The 17,967-nt window shown below is 30.9% G+C and overlaps 2 protein-coding genes and 1 long non-coding RNA gene across 5 annotated transcripts; 2 read left to right on the top strand and 1 right to left on the bottom strand.

Moving 5' to 3' along the window:
• Positions 1-200: 200 nt before the first annotated feature.
• Positions 201-4,331, top strand: LOC8269381 (frataxin, mitochondrial). 2 transcript variants are annotated; one of them, XM_048370143.1, is made up of 6 exons: positions 201-730; positions 876-948; positions 1,030-1,077; positions 1,154-1,248; positions 3,734-3,743; positions 3,976-4,331. In XM_048370143.1, the coding sequence occupies exons 1-6, from the start codon at positions 474-476 to the stop codon at positions 3,991-3,993; spliced, it is 501 nt and encodes a 166-aa protein (XP_048226100.1). In that variant the 5' UTR covers positions 201-473; the 3' UTR covers positions 3,994-4,331. The 2 variants fall into 2 exon arrangements, with proteins under 2 accessions (XP_048226100.1, XP_002531340.1); XM_002531294.4 differs by lacking the exon at positions 3,734-3,743 and having other exon boundaries at positions 205-730.
• Positions 4,332-11,561: 7,230 nt separating this feature from the next.
• On the bottom strand, positions 11,562-14,481 carry LOC8269380 (pentatricopeptide repeat-containing protein At3g53700, chloroplastic). Of its 2 annotated transcripts, XM_048369984.1 has the most exons (2): positions 13,826-13,959; positions 11,562-13,730 (listed from the first exon to the last, which is right to left on the bottom strand). In XM_048369984.1, exon 2 carries the CDS (start codon positions 13,679-13,681, stop codon positions 11,858-11,860), a length of 1,824 nt encoding a protein of 607 aa, XP_048225941.1. In that variant the 5' UTR covers positions 13,682-13,730; positions 13,826-13,959; the 3' UTR covers positions 11,562-11,857. The 2 variants fall into 2 exon arrangements, with proteins under 2 accessions (XP_048225941.1, XP_015582187.1); XM_015726701.3 differs by having other exon boundaries at positions 11,562-14,481.
• Positions 14,482-15,394: 913 nt separating this feature from the next.
• On the top strand, positions 15,395-17,557 carry LOC107262221. Its single transcript, XR_001536118.3, has 2 exons — positions 15,395-15,939; positions 17,353-17,557. It is a non-coding gene; the product is annotated as an uncharacterized LOC107262221 (long non-coding RNA).
• Positions 17,558-17,967: the final 410 nt, after the last annotated feature.

The following is a 17,967-nucleotide window of genomic DNA, read 5'->3' as shown; positions in this document are numbered from 1 at the left end:
TTTGGACTTTTCTTTATATTCTTTTGGCCCAAAAATTATTTCCGGAAACATATTAATGAAGAATCTATAGGAGAAAGACATAAAAGATGGGTGATTTTTAATTCTAGCGTATAAAAGTTAAGATTAATGGTTTTAGAGTATTTTTGTGAAATTTCAAAGTTTGGAACATAAAAGTTAGTTGAATTAGTTTTCTTTTATGTATTTCCTTAAAAATCCTAAAAAGAAAAAAATAAACCCATATGATAACGGAAGCCCATCTTCGAAAAAAAAGGGCCATTTTTCTTTTCTTACTCAGAATCAGAAACCCTCTATTCGCCGCCCAAGCTCTCACCGTCCACGGCGGCCGGGTAAATAACTACCACTACATCACTGCACACACCAACTAGGTAACACAATTTTTATTTCTTTTCGGTTTCAGCTTTAGTATATAGTACAGATTAAAAGAAGAAGAGGTGTCTGCAAAAATCGGAAAAATGGCCTTGAAGTTGCTTTCTGAGAGAAGACTCTCAATACTTCTAAAGTTTCATTTCCCGTCTCCTCTTCATTCTCTTTCTACCTCTTATTCGTCAAAATTTCACCATTTAAGACCTCTGTTCCTAGAAGCTTCGAGAGCTCTCAATCACTATTCTAATGCTCCCGATCTTCTTCACTCTTCTTCCTCTAGAGATTTCTGCTCTCGTCCTCTGAATCTCGATGCTCACTCTCAAGGGCCTGCCACCATTGATTACAGGTTCGTCTTGCCAAATCATAATTTCTCCTTAATTTTTAAAATATCATTTGTTTTTGGAAGTTTGGTTTTGTTATTTGTGTTGGTTTTGCTCGCAAAGAATTGATTAGAGGTGATTAATTGCTGATAACAATTAATATGGATACAGTTCCCTTCTACAGGAAGATGAATTTCACAAACTAGCTGATTCCACAATCCATGATCTTCAAGAGAAATTCGAGGTTTCTTTTTTTCTTTAAAAAAAAAAACAAGAAATGAAAAAAGAACCGCCACTGAAGTTAGTTGCTCTTTGTGATTTACAGGAATATGGAGATGGTGTCCAAATTGATGGATTTGACATAGATTATGGGGTGAGATAGATTGATATTATGGCAGTTTAATTGCTATTCTCTTACTTAACAGTTTATCTTTTCTTTATATTGGTAGAATGAGGTATTGACTCTAAAGCTTGGAGATTTAGGCACCTATGTGTTGAATAAGCAAACGCCCAATAGACAACTTTGGTTGTCTTCTCCAGTGAGGTATATCATTTATGTTACTACTTGTTGGTTCAGTTGTTATGTTTATATGTGTCCTTGTGTCAATAAATCTTGGATATTACCTGTTTTATTGCATAACGAGGGCTTTTGTTTTTTTACTTTCTCCATTTTCAGTTGATCTAGCATGCTAAAATTCTTGTTCCTCTTCCTCTGTAATTGTTGTTTATTATAATAGTAGTTTTATAGGTTTTTCTCTTTGAATTAAATGAAAGTTGAATGTTGTCTTAGAAATTGACTTGAATGTTGTTTCCAAGCTGGTTGTATTTGCTACTTGATTACTATAATTCATGTTTGTTAAGCCCAGTTGGTAATTTTGAGATAAGATTGAAAATGTTGCTAGAAGTTCAGTTGGTCAAATAACAGTGATATTGGGGTGAGCGAAGTATATAGGTGTAAAAAGGAAAAACTGTTAGTAAAATCTTTTGTAAAATTAGGATTGAATTGGATGGTGAGCACCTGGTTAGATTGTTAGTAGGTTGTGTCTGAGTAAGGAAAATAAAGGAGCTGAATAATGGATAACAAAAGATAACGAATTTGTGCTCGAAGTAGAATCTGGTGTGCTGTAGCAGCAATTCAGCTCCATTGTTTGAAGTGCCACTATTGGCCATTATATTGCTAAACCTATGATAACCAGCTTTTAGAAATACAGCTTTAATTGGCAAGAATTTCTTGATTTTCCATTAGCATTTTGGTAGTACTAGTAAAAAGAAGTAATAACTGAGATGTATTGCCATTGCTTAAATATTCTTCAGACTTCATAACGAGAAGCACATTACACTAGACTGTTAATGTAGTTCGTACCAATATACTTTTTGCATAAACAAAAGAGAAATATCATATTTCACTAAACCATGCCAATAGTCTTCCCAACTTGTTCCTTTCAAGTGCTGAAAGATCCTCTTCGCCACAAAGCAAAATTCCAAAAGCAACAAAATAACTCATGTATGCATGCACATACACCAACACTCTATTTGGCAAAAATGATAGTAAAAGCACTTCTTCTAATGTGTCCCCGTCTCCTCTGTTGATCCTTCGACAGAACAACCTGTCTGTTCTGTAATCATAACAAACCTTTACTTAATCAATCTATAGAAACTATAACCAGCAGTAAGACCTGCACCCAAGTGGCGTGTAATGGTGACCGCATCACAAAAGAAGGTAAACAAGAAAACAAAAGGCGATAAGATAAATCTTTATAAAGTAAACAGAGGTAAGATTTTAGGAGGTTAGGTAGAGCTTTTAGTTAACTTTGTTTAGGAAGAATGAATGGTAAATGAAAATTTTAGAAGGTATTATGAAGGTTTTTAAACTATAATCTCCTCAACCCTCCAATTTGATGGTTGAGATTTGAAGGATTTTGGAGGTATTTAAAGACCTTCAAAAACTTACCTCCTAATTATTAAGGCGTTGAGTGCTTTCTAAGAGTCTGTTCTAGGTTCTATAGGTCGAGAGTGGTCTTTGTTGTCTACTCATTATGGATTTTTTTGAGATGATTAGCCAACTTTTTTAACCATGAGAGGGAGGTCATTCAGAACCTACTAGCTCCAGAATCAGTGGAAGTTCTGCAAGCCGATCCCATTTTCTTAGCAAGTTGCCTTTTACAGTATGGTATTATACAAGCTTACTTACTAATAAATCAAGACTTCTTTCACTAAATTTGAAGTGAATTAAAAGTTAGAATTCAGATTTCTATTTATATATATATATATATATATATATATATATATATATATATAGTACTTTCTTCACAAGCGAGGATTAGAAGTTCCAAAATTTTTTAAAATCCTCAAAAATCTTAAAAAATCTCTATCCAATTCTAAACACGCTATAAATTTACCTTTATAGCCACATAAACTTGGTCGCAATTAATTTTTTAGAGACACAACGAAAAAGTCCTTCCCTCAACTAAATTGGAGATGAGATGGGACAAATTAGAGTTTAGGTCTCTCTCTCACACTAAACCAGTAATTTAAACAAATGATAAATCTGGGAAGAGGGATAGGTATCAATAAGTTATCCAATTTGTCTCAAATTAATTGAGGTTGCTCAAATGGATTGTTTCCTCTATTAATCTAGGCTGCTAAATCTTTCTCCTATGTCATTCTGGGTCTATCTCTCACTCTCTTATCTTTTCCATCTTCAATAACTTGCACTCCTGCAAAACTTCTCTTAACATAGTTGGCATTTGGCAACCGCGTAGGACTCTTGTCACAATTGTCCAAAACACAAATTGAGGTGATTGAAACTACTGCTTTTCATTGTTGTAGTTTAATCTCTCTAATTCATGAAAAAGATGATAACCAAATGGGTGGAAGGGCATCTAGTCACATCCTTTTACCTTTTGAAATCATTCTTCATCTTCAATTTTACTACCAAGGGCCAAGGAAATGAAAATTATCCTTTTATCATTTGCAGATAGGAGTGCAATGAGGTTTTTCATTCTCAGAATTTCTGATCTTTTATGCAGAAGAGCTGCAGTAAGTTGTGAACAGAATTCCAATGTCAACTTCTTAAGTAAACAGCCATTCGAGTTTCGTTCTCGCCACCCTGAGTCTCACCTTTTCTAGTGAATGAGCCGTGACTCCAAAATTTTACTATAAACTGCTTGCATAGTAGGATGAAGATATGAATGGCTGCTCTGTTGCACTCTCTCTTATGTTGCCAACTCTGCTGAGTTATGGGGGCTGAATTATTTTGTTGTTGATGCAGTGGTCCATCCAGGTATGATTGGGATCGGAATGCTGAAGCTTGGGTTTATAGGCGGACAAAAGCAAATTTGTTTGAAGTCTTGGAAAGTGAACTGGAGCAAGTCTGTGGTGAACCTATCAAACTTGCTTAGTCGTAGTCAATTCTGCCATGTATTCTGGGTTTTCTTTTTTACTTTTTGAAGTTTAAATCTTTATTTCTATTTTGTTCTTGGCATAGATACTAGACTAATTGATACATCTAGGGGGCTTCTTTTTTTTTTTTTTTGGTCCAGCATCTATTTACAGAAACCTATCCAACAGCCTTGGCCATGACTGCCATTTATCCAAAACAAATAAAAAAAAAACTTCATGCTTTAACATTTCCAATTATAAATGATTCTCTTATTTGATGTTTTAGATACACAATGTATTATAGGCAACGAAAGGGGTTTTGAGCCACGGCTATGAATACCATTCTATTTATGTTGGGCGATAAAACTTGCTCTTTAATTTTTATTAATAATAAATTTAGGAATACCAGTCTATTATTAATTTTATTCACTATTGATTTAAATTTTTTTATTTAATAATATCAATATTGATTTTTTATTTAATATTGAATATTTATTTTATTTTAATTTAATATTTACTTTATTTTGAGATGAAATATTAACTTTATTAATCAATAATTAACAAAATTAATATTAATTTTATTATTTTAAATATTAATTATTTAGGAACTAAGATTAACAATTTGACCATAAAATTTATTATTATTTTTTTATCTGTCCGAAAATTTAAAATAAGTGTCAATTATTTCAATTTATGGCCCACCGTACATTTCTATCCAACATTTCAATGCGATTCTATTCGATTTAAGCATTCTTTAATAGCTAATAAAGATTATCAAGAGGGGATTGGGATGAATCTTGTTTCTCAGGTTTTCGATCAGCAAATTTTTTATTGTAGTGATGATTTTAGCCGATGTGTCCATGAATTGAGTTACGAAGATTCCAAGGAACAATTGAATCAACTGATGATACGTCGATGCTTTAATGAGTGCAAGAATCTTGAACTTGAAGCAAAGATTGCTTAACTGAAGAAAAAGTTGCTTGGCAACAAGAATATTGCTGAACCTGAAGATTCATGTCATCCTGATTCTGGTTGAATTGATGGGTCACAGATTGAGGGTGCCAAAGATAAAAAATACGAGAGTTTTTAAAGATATTTACCTATCAAAACATGTTTTTTGGGGTTATATTGGCTCTTCTTTTAAAGATTAATGTTAGTAATACTAACGTTAGCATCTCATCTAGGTGTCATATGTTAAGTTTATTTGATAATCTTGAGCTAGGTGATGGTTGAAAGATCACTTTGATCTCACACATGCAGAAAGTGAGAGTCCTTTTGCAATGCTTTGCTTCTATTATAAATAGGTAGAGTAATCATCCATTTAAGAATATCGGATTTAAATTCGATTAAATTATACGTATTTAAATCCGTCCCAAATTCATTTAAAAAATTATCTTTGTTATCCAAGCCCGTTCCAAATACGAATAAAAATGTTCGAATACTACTCGAACCCAATTAAAAATCCACTTAATTAAATAATTATTCGATATATTTATAGATATTTAAATCGGCAACGGGTACTCTATCCATTTATATAAATATTCAGATAATTAAACGGGTATCCGTTTACAATAGTTAAATTTTAAAATATATCAACAAAACTTAATGTAAATAAAAAAATATAAAATATAAACTAATCAAATCTTAATATTCAACATTAAATATTTAATATATTACTAAGATCCAAATATAAATTTAGTAAAATTCTAAATGATGTTCTAAATAATAAAAATATAATATAATATAATAAACTTTAATATAATGAGGTTCGGATAACGGGTACTCGCAAGTTCAAATCTGAATCCGACCCGAACCCAATATGAATAGTAAAATTAAATTCCAAACCCATTTATTATTATATGATACTATCCTATTAGGACTGTCTCATCAGGTATTCAAGAATACCCCTCCGACTGCCATCTCTAATTATAAACATATTCATTTACAATTGTGTTTTGATTATATTATTGCTTGTTTAACATAAGAATAACTTTTACAAACTCTTCTAGAAAATTAGCAAATAGTGTGTGCTATTCATATTTATGCAAACTGATGCAAAAGAAATAGAATGGTGGTGAACTTAAGAAAAAGTTCTAAATATATATGCTTAGAGCACACATAAGAAAAATTTAAGGGCAATTTGAACAAATTGGTGAGTTAATTATTTTTTAAGTTCAATTCATTCAATTTGTGTTAGGATTAGATTATTTGCAGTAATGTACTTCTATTTTTTAGGTGAGTAAAAAAGCTGTTAAAGATTGGATAAAATATAATCTATCATAGTAGTGTAAAACCTATTTTAGTAGTACGTGTAAGTTTCAAATGGTAGATAATAATATTTTAAAGTCATTCGACTTATAGATCATGCAAGGCACAAACCAGTAGTCAACGTGCTTGAAGACATTAGACTACAAAAATCAAAAACAATAAGAAAATTATTGAGAAATGGGTGAATGACTGAAGTCTTACAACTATGAAGATATTACAAGATAATAAGTCTGATGTTTTTAGGTTTAGGGTTATCTTCAATGGAAATGTTTTCTGTGAGACAAATGAGAGTGATAACAAGCATATTATCTTATTAGACAAACATATATGTACAATATAGGGTATGGGAACTCACTGGACAAGGTGAGCACAGTTCAGCTAACTGAATCATTCTCCTAAAGAAAAACTGATCATTTAGCTTCAACTTTTTATTTTTTTAAACAAAAAACTAAATAAAATATTTGGTTAATCAAAAAGTTAATTTCTTTAATTAACCATAATTTTTCAAATAACCAAAAATCAACTAATTAACCAAATATTTTGAAAACAAAAACCAAATCGAACCGATAGTTCGGTTAACTAATTCTTTTGGTTTGATTTCGATTGGTTCAGTTTGCTCATTTTTTGGCTCACCCCCATTACCTTTATGCAATTTGTGCTTTGTATAGCAATATTGATCCCCTTTTTATTATACTAAGTCGGTATCATAAGTCAACATATTTGAAGACTTTTGAATACCCTATGCAACTTGTTTCTAGCAAGAAATTTATAAAGTATAATGAGCATCAAGCATAGAGCCTCCACTAGTACCAAAGATTATTGGAAAGCTAAGGGAGAAGAGGATTAAGACAACTAATATGCCTAACCCTACTAGAAAGTTATCTATAAAGGGCAAAAAAAAAAAAAAGAAGCCATGGCATTTGCAACGAAGTACATTTTAGGATCAGCTATATACAAATAAAAGGATTTCATGTAATAGTACTTAAAAATTGAATCTAAATTCAATTTTTTAAGTAATAAAAGTGTTATTTGAATGTTTGCTTATAATAAGTGCTAGATTCTGAAATAAACAGACACAATCTAGACAATAAGCAAGTAGCAATGGAACTAGTGCTAATCAATCTAATACAACATGGACTAGTGTAGTGGCTGCAACTAGCAGATATAGACAACCCAATGCATTGCACTAAGAAGTAGAAAAGAAGTTGGATCAGACACACAAGCAAGTAGTAAAAAAATCTTATGCAAACACCATACAATCAAGCTGACCAACACGACCTTATGAATTTGGTTATTATGTTGATCTAAATTATGAAAGGAAAATACTCAATATAAGTCGATGAATGTTTTCTGCATAAATATATTTTGTAGTGAGAATGGTTTTTGGTTACATGAGCAAGTGAAAATGTACTTAAAAAATGACCGAGTGCTAATGATCCTAATGTTAAGACCAATTTTTCTATACCATGTGAAAGAGATTTGAAAAGGGAAAGACCAGTAAAAGCTTACAAGTAGTACTAGAAGGACCATGCAAATGTTCTTATGGCTTGCCATATCAACCTCTCGGATTTGAATAGAGATGAGGCCTTGTAATCACTAATAGGTAGTTGCAAGCACAGAGAAATGCAACGACAGCAAGGCAAAGAAATACTGAGAATGATACAAGTAGTTCTACATCAACCTAAGCTCAGTTAATAATCAGAAGTTTAGGAATATTTTGTCTTGATTTTGTATTTAGCTTAAGGCATTAGAAATTACCATTTTGTATTATGTGCTTGATTTTGTATTTAGCTTAGGAAATTAACACTTTCTATTTCATTTCTTATGATTTCAGTTGTAAGTGCTTTAATATACACTCAGTATGCCTGAAATCAAAAGCTATTTTTCAATTAAAGTTTTAATGTTTTATTTTTTTATTTTTGTGTATTTTACAATTATAGATTCATTTCATCACTAGGATCTTTTAGACAGATAAAATTTTAACTAAAAATTACTTCAAGATCATTAAAATATACATATATTTCAATCATTAATAATAAGCAATACACATAAAACTCAATAAATTCCTAAATCACTATTAACGTAGCTGTCATTATAATCCAAGAAACAACAACAACTATGTATTCATGTTATTTTTTTCTTCAACCTTTATTTATCTTCATATTAGAGGTCTTTAACCTTCTTAGTTCAAGCCATAACCATCAATTTTCAATTGCCATATCACCTTTTGTAAGCTTCCTTCTCCTGAATCCTTTCAACTACATAATCTCAGCTACAAATAACTTATTTTGCATTTTAAGCTCATTGAATAAATTTCTAACCATTCCCTTCATAGTATGATCAACGCCCTTCAAAATATAATCAAATTGCAAACCGCCAAATTAAATTACGTAATATTCTATTAACACACTAACTACAAAATACTTGCTTCATAATTAGGTAGCCATAAAATCTACATCCACGATGTCCATCTGAACCTTCACCTTACACCCCCTGACTCGATAAAAATAGTACTTGGGAGGTCTATCATACTCAACTCCATATTACTCCTTCCTAAATCCTGCACTTGATGATGATGAAGAAGAGAAAGCCATATATCACTACAAAGAATCCCGCATTTAACAGTGGATAGCATCCAACACTAATTACTGATGTAATAACTATAATGCAATGAGAGAAAAGGCAAAAGAAAGACAATTAAGCTTTAGCGACAAAATAACGACGATATTTAATGACAGACCAAATCCGTACCTAAATTGATGCTAAATTTGGTACCAGCTTTAGCAACAGATCTGAAATCCGTATCTAAAATATGGCTACTCGGAAAAAAATTTATTTTCCACACTTTTACTATTTCTCACTTACTTTTTCCAATTTTAGCAATGGGTTTAGCTAAAGGTTTTTTAAATATTTTAATTTCCCATACTTTTCCATTTGCTACTTATTTTTCTTAACTTTAATGACGGTTTAGCAATGGACTTTTGAATTTTTTTTATTACTGCACTGCTATTTTTGTTGAATTTAGATACAGATTTTTCCTTTCCGTCGTTAATTTACTCCATTATAAATCATGTCTCTCCCTTTATCCCTTTGTTTTATCTTTATTATATATTATCTATTTCTTTCTATTTATCCTTACTCATTTTTCTTTCATTCACCATTACTTTGGTTCTTACTCCTATTTAATTATTTATTTTCCTCTCATTTATCTCTTCTTCATTTTATCTATTTTTTCTTCTTTTTTCATATTATTATTATTATTATTATTATTATTATTATTAATTAATTGGACATTAAAATTTAAAAATATTAAAAATTAATTTATAAAATATCTAAAATAAAAATTATACAACATAATTAAATTAGTAATATTTTTAAAAATAATTTAAAATAAATTAAGTTTTAGCAACAAATTTTTAAAAATGAAAATAAAAAATTCATTAATTTAGCAATGGATTAACATCTTTCGCTAAGTTTAGCTATGAATATAGCTACGGATTTTAGTTGTAGCTAAATTTAGCTATGAATTTTCGTAGCTAATTTATAGCTAAATTTAGCGATGGACAATTATTTCGTTATAAAAAAAAGATAACGACAAATGAAATAGTTATGGATGAAATGTGTCGCTATTTTGATTTAGCGATGGAATACCCATGAATTTGTCCGTCGCTAAACATATATATTTCTTATAATGATTGAACACTAATTTCTTCAATTTTTGCCTTTGTCAATTTTTTTTAGGGCTTCAAAAGCTTGAGAGATGAAAAATTGGGGGAGGGAAGAATGTTACTTTTGCAATAGGTCCGACTCAAAACGGTGTTACACTTCAATATTTTCACCATGTCAATGGAGGGGCAATATAATATTAAAAACATGATTTTAAAAGTAAATATCCTTAAAATTCCATTAGGGGTATATTTACACCACAATGCAAATTTCAGGGGCAAAAGTGTACCTTCTCCCAACTCTTACTAAAAATTCATTTCTTTTTAGGGTACCTTCTCCCAACTCTTACTAAGAATTTAAAATTTATTATTCTTAATAGGTAGATTTTAAAATTCTGATTTTTGTTTGGAATTCCATTGTTCTTTTCATATTAGAAATTACATAGGAGTTTCATAATAAATTAAATAGTTTATATATTTTAATATTATGAAACATTTTAATATGATCCTAACTTTTAATTATTAAATTTTATTTTTAAAAATATTTATATTATATTAAAAATCACAATTAAAATAAAAATTAAAAATTTAATATAGAAAAGTGAGAAAAATAATTTTTAAATAAAAATATTTTATTATTAGAAAAGATTAATCAACTAAAAGTTTTAATTTAATATATAAATTTAAATTTTATCTTTTGAATTTAGAATAATATTTAAAAGATCCGAGACTAAAAAGTCTTTAGGAGTTATCTTTCTTATATACTTTAACTTATTATTCTCAAATTAAAATTTTTAAATTTCAACTTTCAATTATCTAAAGAACAATAGAATTTTGTAGATTTCTCACAGTTTCTAATTTCATCATTATTTTCTCATTAAAATAACATATACCCTTAATGAGAACCTTCCTTCCTTTTACTCTTTGGAATTCGTTCTCTTTATAAACTTTTATCATTTCTGTCAGAAACTAAAATTAATTACTTATTTTGACAGAATAAAAGATATTTGGGTTAAATTGGAGGTTTCTAGCTAATGAGCCAATCTTGAATTATTTAAATTTTCAATTAGACGATATACAAAATTAAACAGTTCATCTTGTAATATTTACAAAGACATTACACTACTGAATTGTTGGTGAAGAGTGAGTGAAGACCTATCTAGAACGAAAAACTATTAGCCTACTGAATCACATCATACACTCAAAATGTTAGTAGAAATCAAAACTGGTTCAACTGAGGCAGTTTATACATCAGCTAGCATTAAGCAAGAAATGCAAAACCAATATCATTATCAATTGATACTAGAAGGATATCTGCTGAAACCCCTTTTTCTTTTTCTCTTTTTTCTATTGAAAGTCTTTCTATTCATTTTCATATGGTGGGTCTTCCGTTGGGTCAAAAGTGATCCGACACAGAATAAACAGAACATTAGCCACACTGATTAAAAATTATAGAGCAATTCTTATTTTCTTGAACTTCTGGCATGTAAATTTCTATATCAGAATTCAATTTAGAATATATAATAGAATCTAAATTCATAAATTCTAATACAAACTAATATAATTTAGATTAAAGTAGATTCATGGTACATTTATATGCGGAACATTTGATTTACCTAGTGAGTTTAGACTAAACTATATATTTGGTACAAAAACACAGCTAAATTCATGTAGTGACATCTTCAATTTAAAATGTAACACGAGCTGGGAATACTGAAGGAATACCTGCAGCACTGATTAAACAGAAACTGAGGCCATTGAAGGAATGTTCACTACAAACTATCCATGTAAAACTACAACTGATTCAGGTTCCAATTGGTTGCACTACTAGATTTCTCTTTACTTGTATGATATCTTGGACTTTCTGCTGTCAAGGAGACCTCCGAGGGTCGCCAATGCATCTTGGAACTTGCGAATTTTAAGGAAACCCCTTATCATGACTACTTCATTTTGTGAGAAATTTGCTTTCTCCATGACTAAGTCAACAAGCTTAATTAGAGTGTCTTCCATAGACAAAGAACAAAGCCCTTCAGCCAGCATGTAGAATGAAGAGAATTCTGGTAAAAATCCTTTCTCTATCATCTCAATCACAAAATCAACAGCTTCCCCAATTGGTCCTCCAGAATTGGATAGCCCACGGAAAACAATCTTGTATGTGAAAGCATCTGGAGTATTACCCTTCTCCTCCATTTCTCTGAAAAGCCTCATGGCTTCCTTGGTTCTTTTCCGTTTAAATAGTGCTTGAATGACAGGGTTATAAGCATGGGGAGTGAGAACCATGCCTTTCAGTTGAATGGACCTAAGGAGCCTACTTGCTACCTCAACCCTACCTGCCTTGCACAGCCCCCCAATCAGGGTCCCGTACGTGACAATATCGGGTTCACACCCATTAGAAGTCATGGTTTGGACAATATCTGCTGCTTTCTGAATGTCACCCTCCCTGCAAAAGTAGGTAAGCATGGAATTATATGTGAATTTGTCAGGCTTCAATCCTTCCATTATCATCTGATCCATCAGTTGAGCAGCCTCCTGCACCCTCCTACTCTTACAAAGGCCATCTATAAGAGTATTATAAGTAACTGAATTTCTTGAAAGCCCTTGAATTTCCATCTGGTCAAATATTTCTTCTGCTTCTTCAATCTTCTTGTTTTTACAGAACCCATCAATCAGTGTATTGTATGTTATAACATTTCGTGCACAGCCACTTATTTCCATTTCTCTAAGCAGGCCAAGGGCTTCCTGTAGTTTCCCTCTATAACAGAGGCTGTCGATTAACATATTGTAGGTAAATTCATCAGGTTGGCACCCCTTATTTTTCATCTCATTGTACAGTTCTATTGCCATGGTATGTTTTCTTGTCAAGCACAAACCTTGTATGAGAGAATTAAATGTACAAACATCAGGTAAAATCCCCTTACTAGTCAAACCACGAGTAAGTTTAGTAGCCTCTTCAACTTGATTGTCCTTGCACAAACTACTAATCAGCGTGTTGTAAGTAACAGTATTTGGTGAACAATCCCTTGAAACCATCTGATCAAGAATCTCCACCGCCTCATCAACTTCACCCAATTTACACAACCCAGAAATCAAAGTATTATACGTATATATATCCGGGTCAAACCCCTCTTGAAGCATCATGTCCATAACTTCTAAACCATGCTTAACATGTCCAGCCTTGCACAACCCATTCACTACTGTATTAAATGTAAACTTATCCGGAACGAACCCCTCATTTGACATCTCATCAATAAAGCTCAATGCTTCTTCAATTCTCCCCTCTTTACAAAACCCATGAACCAAAACATTCACAGTCACATTAGTCACAGGACATCCGGCATCCAACATTTGCTCTTTTACTCTAAATGCGCCATCCATATTTCCTTCCTCAATAAAACCCTGCATTAGAGTAGTGAATGTTTTCTCATCTGGTACCAAACCATAACTTGACATCTCCTCCATCACTAAAATAGCTGGCCTAATTTGATGTGCTTTACACAAAGCTTTTATCAATATATTAAAAGTGGAAACATCAGGCTTAATTCCTTTACTAACCATAGTTGAATGCACATTTTCAACTAATTTTAACTTGTTACCATCAACAAGAACATTTAACAAGAAATTATACAAAAGAGTATCCAGTGCTAACCCGAATTCAACTTCCATCACTTCAACAATGCAGAGAATTTCTTCATATAATTCAAACTTTGCGTAACTGTCAATAAAAATTAACAGAACACCTCTATCAATCTGACAATCAAGACCCTTCATTTCTTGCAAAATATCCTTCATTGAATTAAAAGAACCAACCTTTCCAAGCTTGCGAAGAATTTCTTCGTAAATGGATGAATTAGGTCTGAAATTAGGCTGCTTGGAGGCCCAACTTAACAAACGAAGAGCAGCGGTTTCATCGTTTTGGCGACGGAGAGTGTCAAGGAGCTGAGCTGGAGTGAAGTTTGAAGAGAGTGTGGCAGTATGTTGCTGTGTCGAAGCGAAAGAAAGAGTAGAATTGGATATGGGTTTATGAAAAAAAGAGAAAGGAGGGTGCTGATGAGAGGGAAAAAACAAAGGGTAGCATTTGAGACATGTAAAGAAAGAGAATGCCATTGAGGCTATTTACCGAACATGTGGCGTGCAAGATAAAGTGTGGATGATGAGAGTACACTAAGAGAAGGAAAATTAGATACAAGCACTTTTTCTTCGGGTCTTTTGAGTATCAACAACAAAAGAGAGGAGGGAGAGTTGTCGTGCTTGCTACAGAGACGATAATGGCAGAGACGACGCCGTAGCATTCGGTTTTAGAACCAAAATCACAACGTTGTGGAAACAAGCAAAGCAATTGCTTTGAGCATTTTGCAGTTTAATTTGTCTGGAAAGTCAAAATCGTACCTGCTTGTCAATTGTGGAAGTAATTTACAATCAATTACTAATCATCTGCAATCAACTATTAAAGTCTCTCTAAAACAGAACTAATACTAAAGTCTAATGCCACTAATTATATGTAAAAGTAAATAAATACATTTTACATTACGCTAGACTCTCTTATAATTTACATATTTTATAGATTAAAAAGATTATTACTCATTAAAAATATTAATTATTAAATTTACGAAAAGTAAAAAAGTTAATAATATAATATAAAATTAATGTATTCAAAATAAATCATATATCACAATGCATATATAAAAGTCAGAAAGAGAAAAGAGTTATTAATTATTTAATCAAATCGAATTAGTGATTTAAATAATTTTAATTTATATTTATTTATTATTAAATTAAATAATTATCTAATTATAAATCTATTAATCAACAACTAATAAATTAAAATAGAAATTAACGTCTAACATTTGTTTGCTATTCAACATAAGTAAAAAAATTAAGGTATGGAATATTTAATATAATTTAAATTAAAAATAAATTAATGTATAGAATATTTAATATAATTTTTATATTAAATTTTTAAATAAATTACCATGTTAATTGTAATATGCATAAGTTTTAGATTTTAACTTTATTATACTTTTAGAGGCATTTTAATAAATCAGTATTTTGATGTTAAATTAAAGTAATTATTTAATTATTTTACTAACTAATTATCATAAGTGCCACTTAATCCTTATTGTCACAAAATAACCAAGTTCTCTTGATTTTAATAATTTCAAATTGGCCTTGTCATATTAAATAAGTAAATTTAAATTTATTTTAATTATTCTTATGGTATATATACTCATTCTTAAAAATATATATACTTGAACCTAAACTAAATTAGTTTTATATTATTTTATATTATTTTATATTGTATTATATTAATAGTTTAAATGAACCAAAATTAAAATTAGTTAGTTTGGGGTATATGATTAATTAATTAATTAATTAATTATATATAAGGGAAAAGTGAACAAGACATTAAGAATAAGGATTTTGTAGTAATTAAACTTAACTAGAGAGACTAAAAGGTAACTTTCCTTTAAAATAAGCCAACAGCAGCCCCTCGCATTTCTTGTCCTTCTCCTCGCATATCACCTGTCCCTCTCCATTTTCCCACCATTTCCGCCACTTCTTTCCCCCCAATCAGCCGTTAAGCCTTCTTCTCCACCACCTCAGCTCACCGAAAACCTGTTTTTTACTTGTAGTCACCAGAAGAGTACAAAGAAAAGAAGGTGGAGGAGCTGCACTTTGGCTGCCACCTCTTGTTCAGCCATTTATCGACCTCATCTCTCAAATCTAACATAAAAAACGGACTCCCCTTTTTTCTGTTTTTGGAAGTCATGTTCAAGCCTCACTGAAGCCGAAGCTTTCCTATCTCGATCCGGTGTCTCCCGGTGAGGTTCAGTCGAAGATCTTTATTAGACTCCACGTGTCTCATGTAGACACTTTCGGATCCGAATTCCAACACCATGAGCTGGACCGGCTTTCAAATTACGGTATTTTTCAGACACCCAAAATTTTAAATTTTTAGCTCAGTATAATTTAATTACTTTAAAAATTATTATAAAATTATCATAAGATATTAAATCTATTAATCGATAATTATACATAATTAATTAATTAAATTAAATTATTAATAGTTTAATTATAAATATTAAGGATTAATTAATGTGATTAATTATTATTTCTGTTTATGATAATTATGGCCGTGTGAATAATTAAATTATATACCCGGAATTTATTTGTGAGTTGGTTGTGGATAAATATTATTACCGATTATTATTAGTTTTAGACTTTGGTATGTTGTGGAGTCGGGAAATTAATGCAGTTATAGAAGACTCGACTCCTCTGAAAAATTTAGTGATTATTAGAAGTGTTTTTAATAGGTTCTACGGTGATAAAGATCCATATTTTAGAAGTTTTGTCGAACTTTTGGTAGAATTTTCAAGTCGGGATGTTGAGACAGTTTAATTCTAGAGTTTAGACCTAGGTTAATTATGAAATACTTTTATTGATTGAATTATTTATGTAAATAGATAATTCAACGATTCAACCTGCTCCACCCGAAGCGTAGGAGCAGCTTGAGAGGATCGTTAGAACTGTGAGTTAAAGTTATATAGTCATTGCATATGATCATGTCTAATTTAAATGCAACGTTATTTTAATAATAATTATTATGATAATTATTAGCATTATTATTATTAATTTTATTTTCATTATTGTTGATATCATTATTGTTATTTTTTTTGCCATCATATTTATTATTATTATTATTATTATTATTATTTCATTTAATTTTCATGTAAGTTATACTCGAGGCTATTTAATTTTACTGTTTAATATATTATTAAATATATTATGATTGCTTGTGATTTATGCCATTTTTATATATTAGATGCTATGATTATAATCTCGGAATGAGGCGACAGTAAAACATGTAACTTGATGGATTGTGTCAGGACTACATGTGCGCCAATATAAATCAGAGACTGATAATAGAAAAATATTTATGTGATGTGCCCTGGTCGAGCATAGCTTTCTAGGCTTATGGAAATTCTGATTTGCTAGAGGAAAGGTCCTTGGTTGAGTATTGTTCTATGGGCACCGGCTGTATTGATAATTAAGTGACCAGACTAGATTTCATCCCGGTCGAGCTTGGCTCTCTAGGCGCCAGTCTTATTGGAATAAGAGAGCCGAATGGCTGATATGATTGGAGTTTAGGATTTTGAGGAGGTACTCGTCCCACATATGTTAAAAATTGCATTTTTCGAATTATGACATGACATGCGTTTTATTATTATATAATACTTTATACTATTTAAATGAATATTTTATTTAGATGGTTATATTTATTTTTGGATTAAATGATTTTAACTCACTCTCGACACTGTCTCAATTTAATTTTTCAGGTGTCAGCTAGGTCTTCCACAGTTCTTCTCCTTGGCAATTTGACTTCCTCTTTCTTTGGGCTTAATATAATTGAATTTATTTATATATTTGATCATTAAAAATCTAGATTCTCCATAATAGTAATTTTAAAACTTATTATTTTATTTTGGCATGTTAAACCAATTGGACAAGTGTTATTTAATTGTATTAACGAATTGATTTAAATATGCAGTATTTATGTGGTTGAATATTAGTAATTAAATATTATTATAATGGATAAAATTATATTTTATTAGTTAGGCTTGTTACAGGTTTCGGTACCCTTATGCCTACACATTTCTTAGCGTCTGTTATGGGTCCATAAATTAGGTTGTGACATTAATTCTCATTTTAAATTATTTTTAGATGGGTAGAGTTATTTATGTAATTTTTTTGGAGAGTGAGGTCTAGCATCGATAATCCAATTGATTGAGTCAGAAAGGTAGGGGAATGTAAAGTCGACACACGAAAGGAGAGACGAGCGATGCTCAATTACACGTGTATAATCAATGCCTTTAGATCGAGGCAGCCTAATAGCTAATGATATGGTGGTGTATCTTTGAACGTGTGGGAGGTTTGGATTTTAGTAGGTCCAA

This window comes from Ricinus communis, chromosome 10 (genome assembly GCF_019578655.1).
Source record: "Ricinus communis isolate WT05 ecotype wild-type chromosome 10, ASM1957865v1, whole genome shotgun sequence".
Lineage (NCBI taxonomy): Eukaryota > Viridiplantae > Streptophyta > Magnoliopsida > Malpighiales > Euphorbiaceae > Ricinus > Ricinus communis.
The sequence above is the reverse complement of the archived record's forward strand: the minus strand, read 5'-3'. Positions and strand labels throughout refer to the sequence as shown.

What these genes read in the sequence shown, in the direction of transcription:
- LOC8269381 (XM_002531294.4), top strand. Translation starts at nt 474, where the DNA reads ATGGCCTTGAAGTTGCTTTCTGAGAGAAGACTCTCAATACTTCTAAAG. An exon ending in ATCTTCAAGAGAAATTCGAG is followed by an intron (nt 949 to 1,029) that starts GTTTCTTTTTTT and finishes TGTGATTTACAG; the next exon opens with GAATATGGAGATGGTGTCCA. An exon ending in GATTTGACATAGATTATGGG is followed by an intron (nt 1,078 to 1,153) that starts GTGAGATAGATT and finishes TTATATTGGTAG; the next exon opens with AATGAGGTATTGACTCTAAA.
- LOC8269380 (XM_015726701.3), bottom strand. Translation starts at nt 14,122, where the DNA reads ATGGCATTCTCTTTCTTTACATGTCTCAAATGCTACCCTTTGTTTTTT.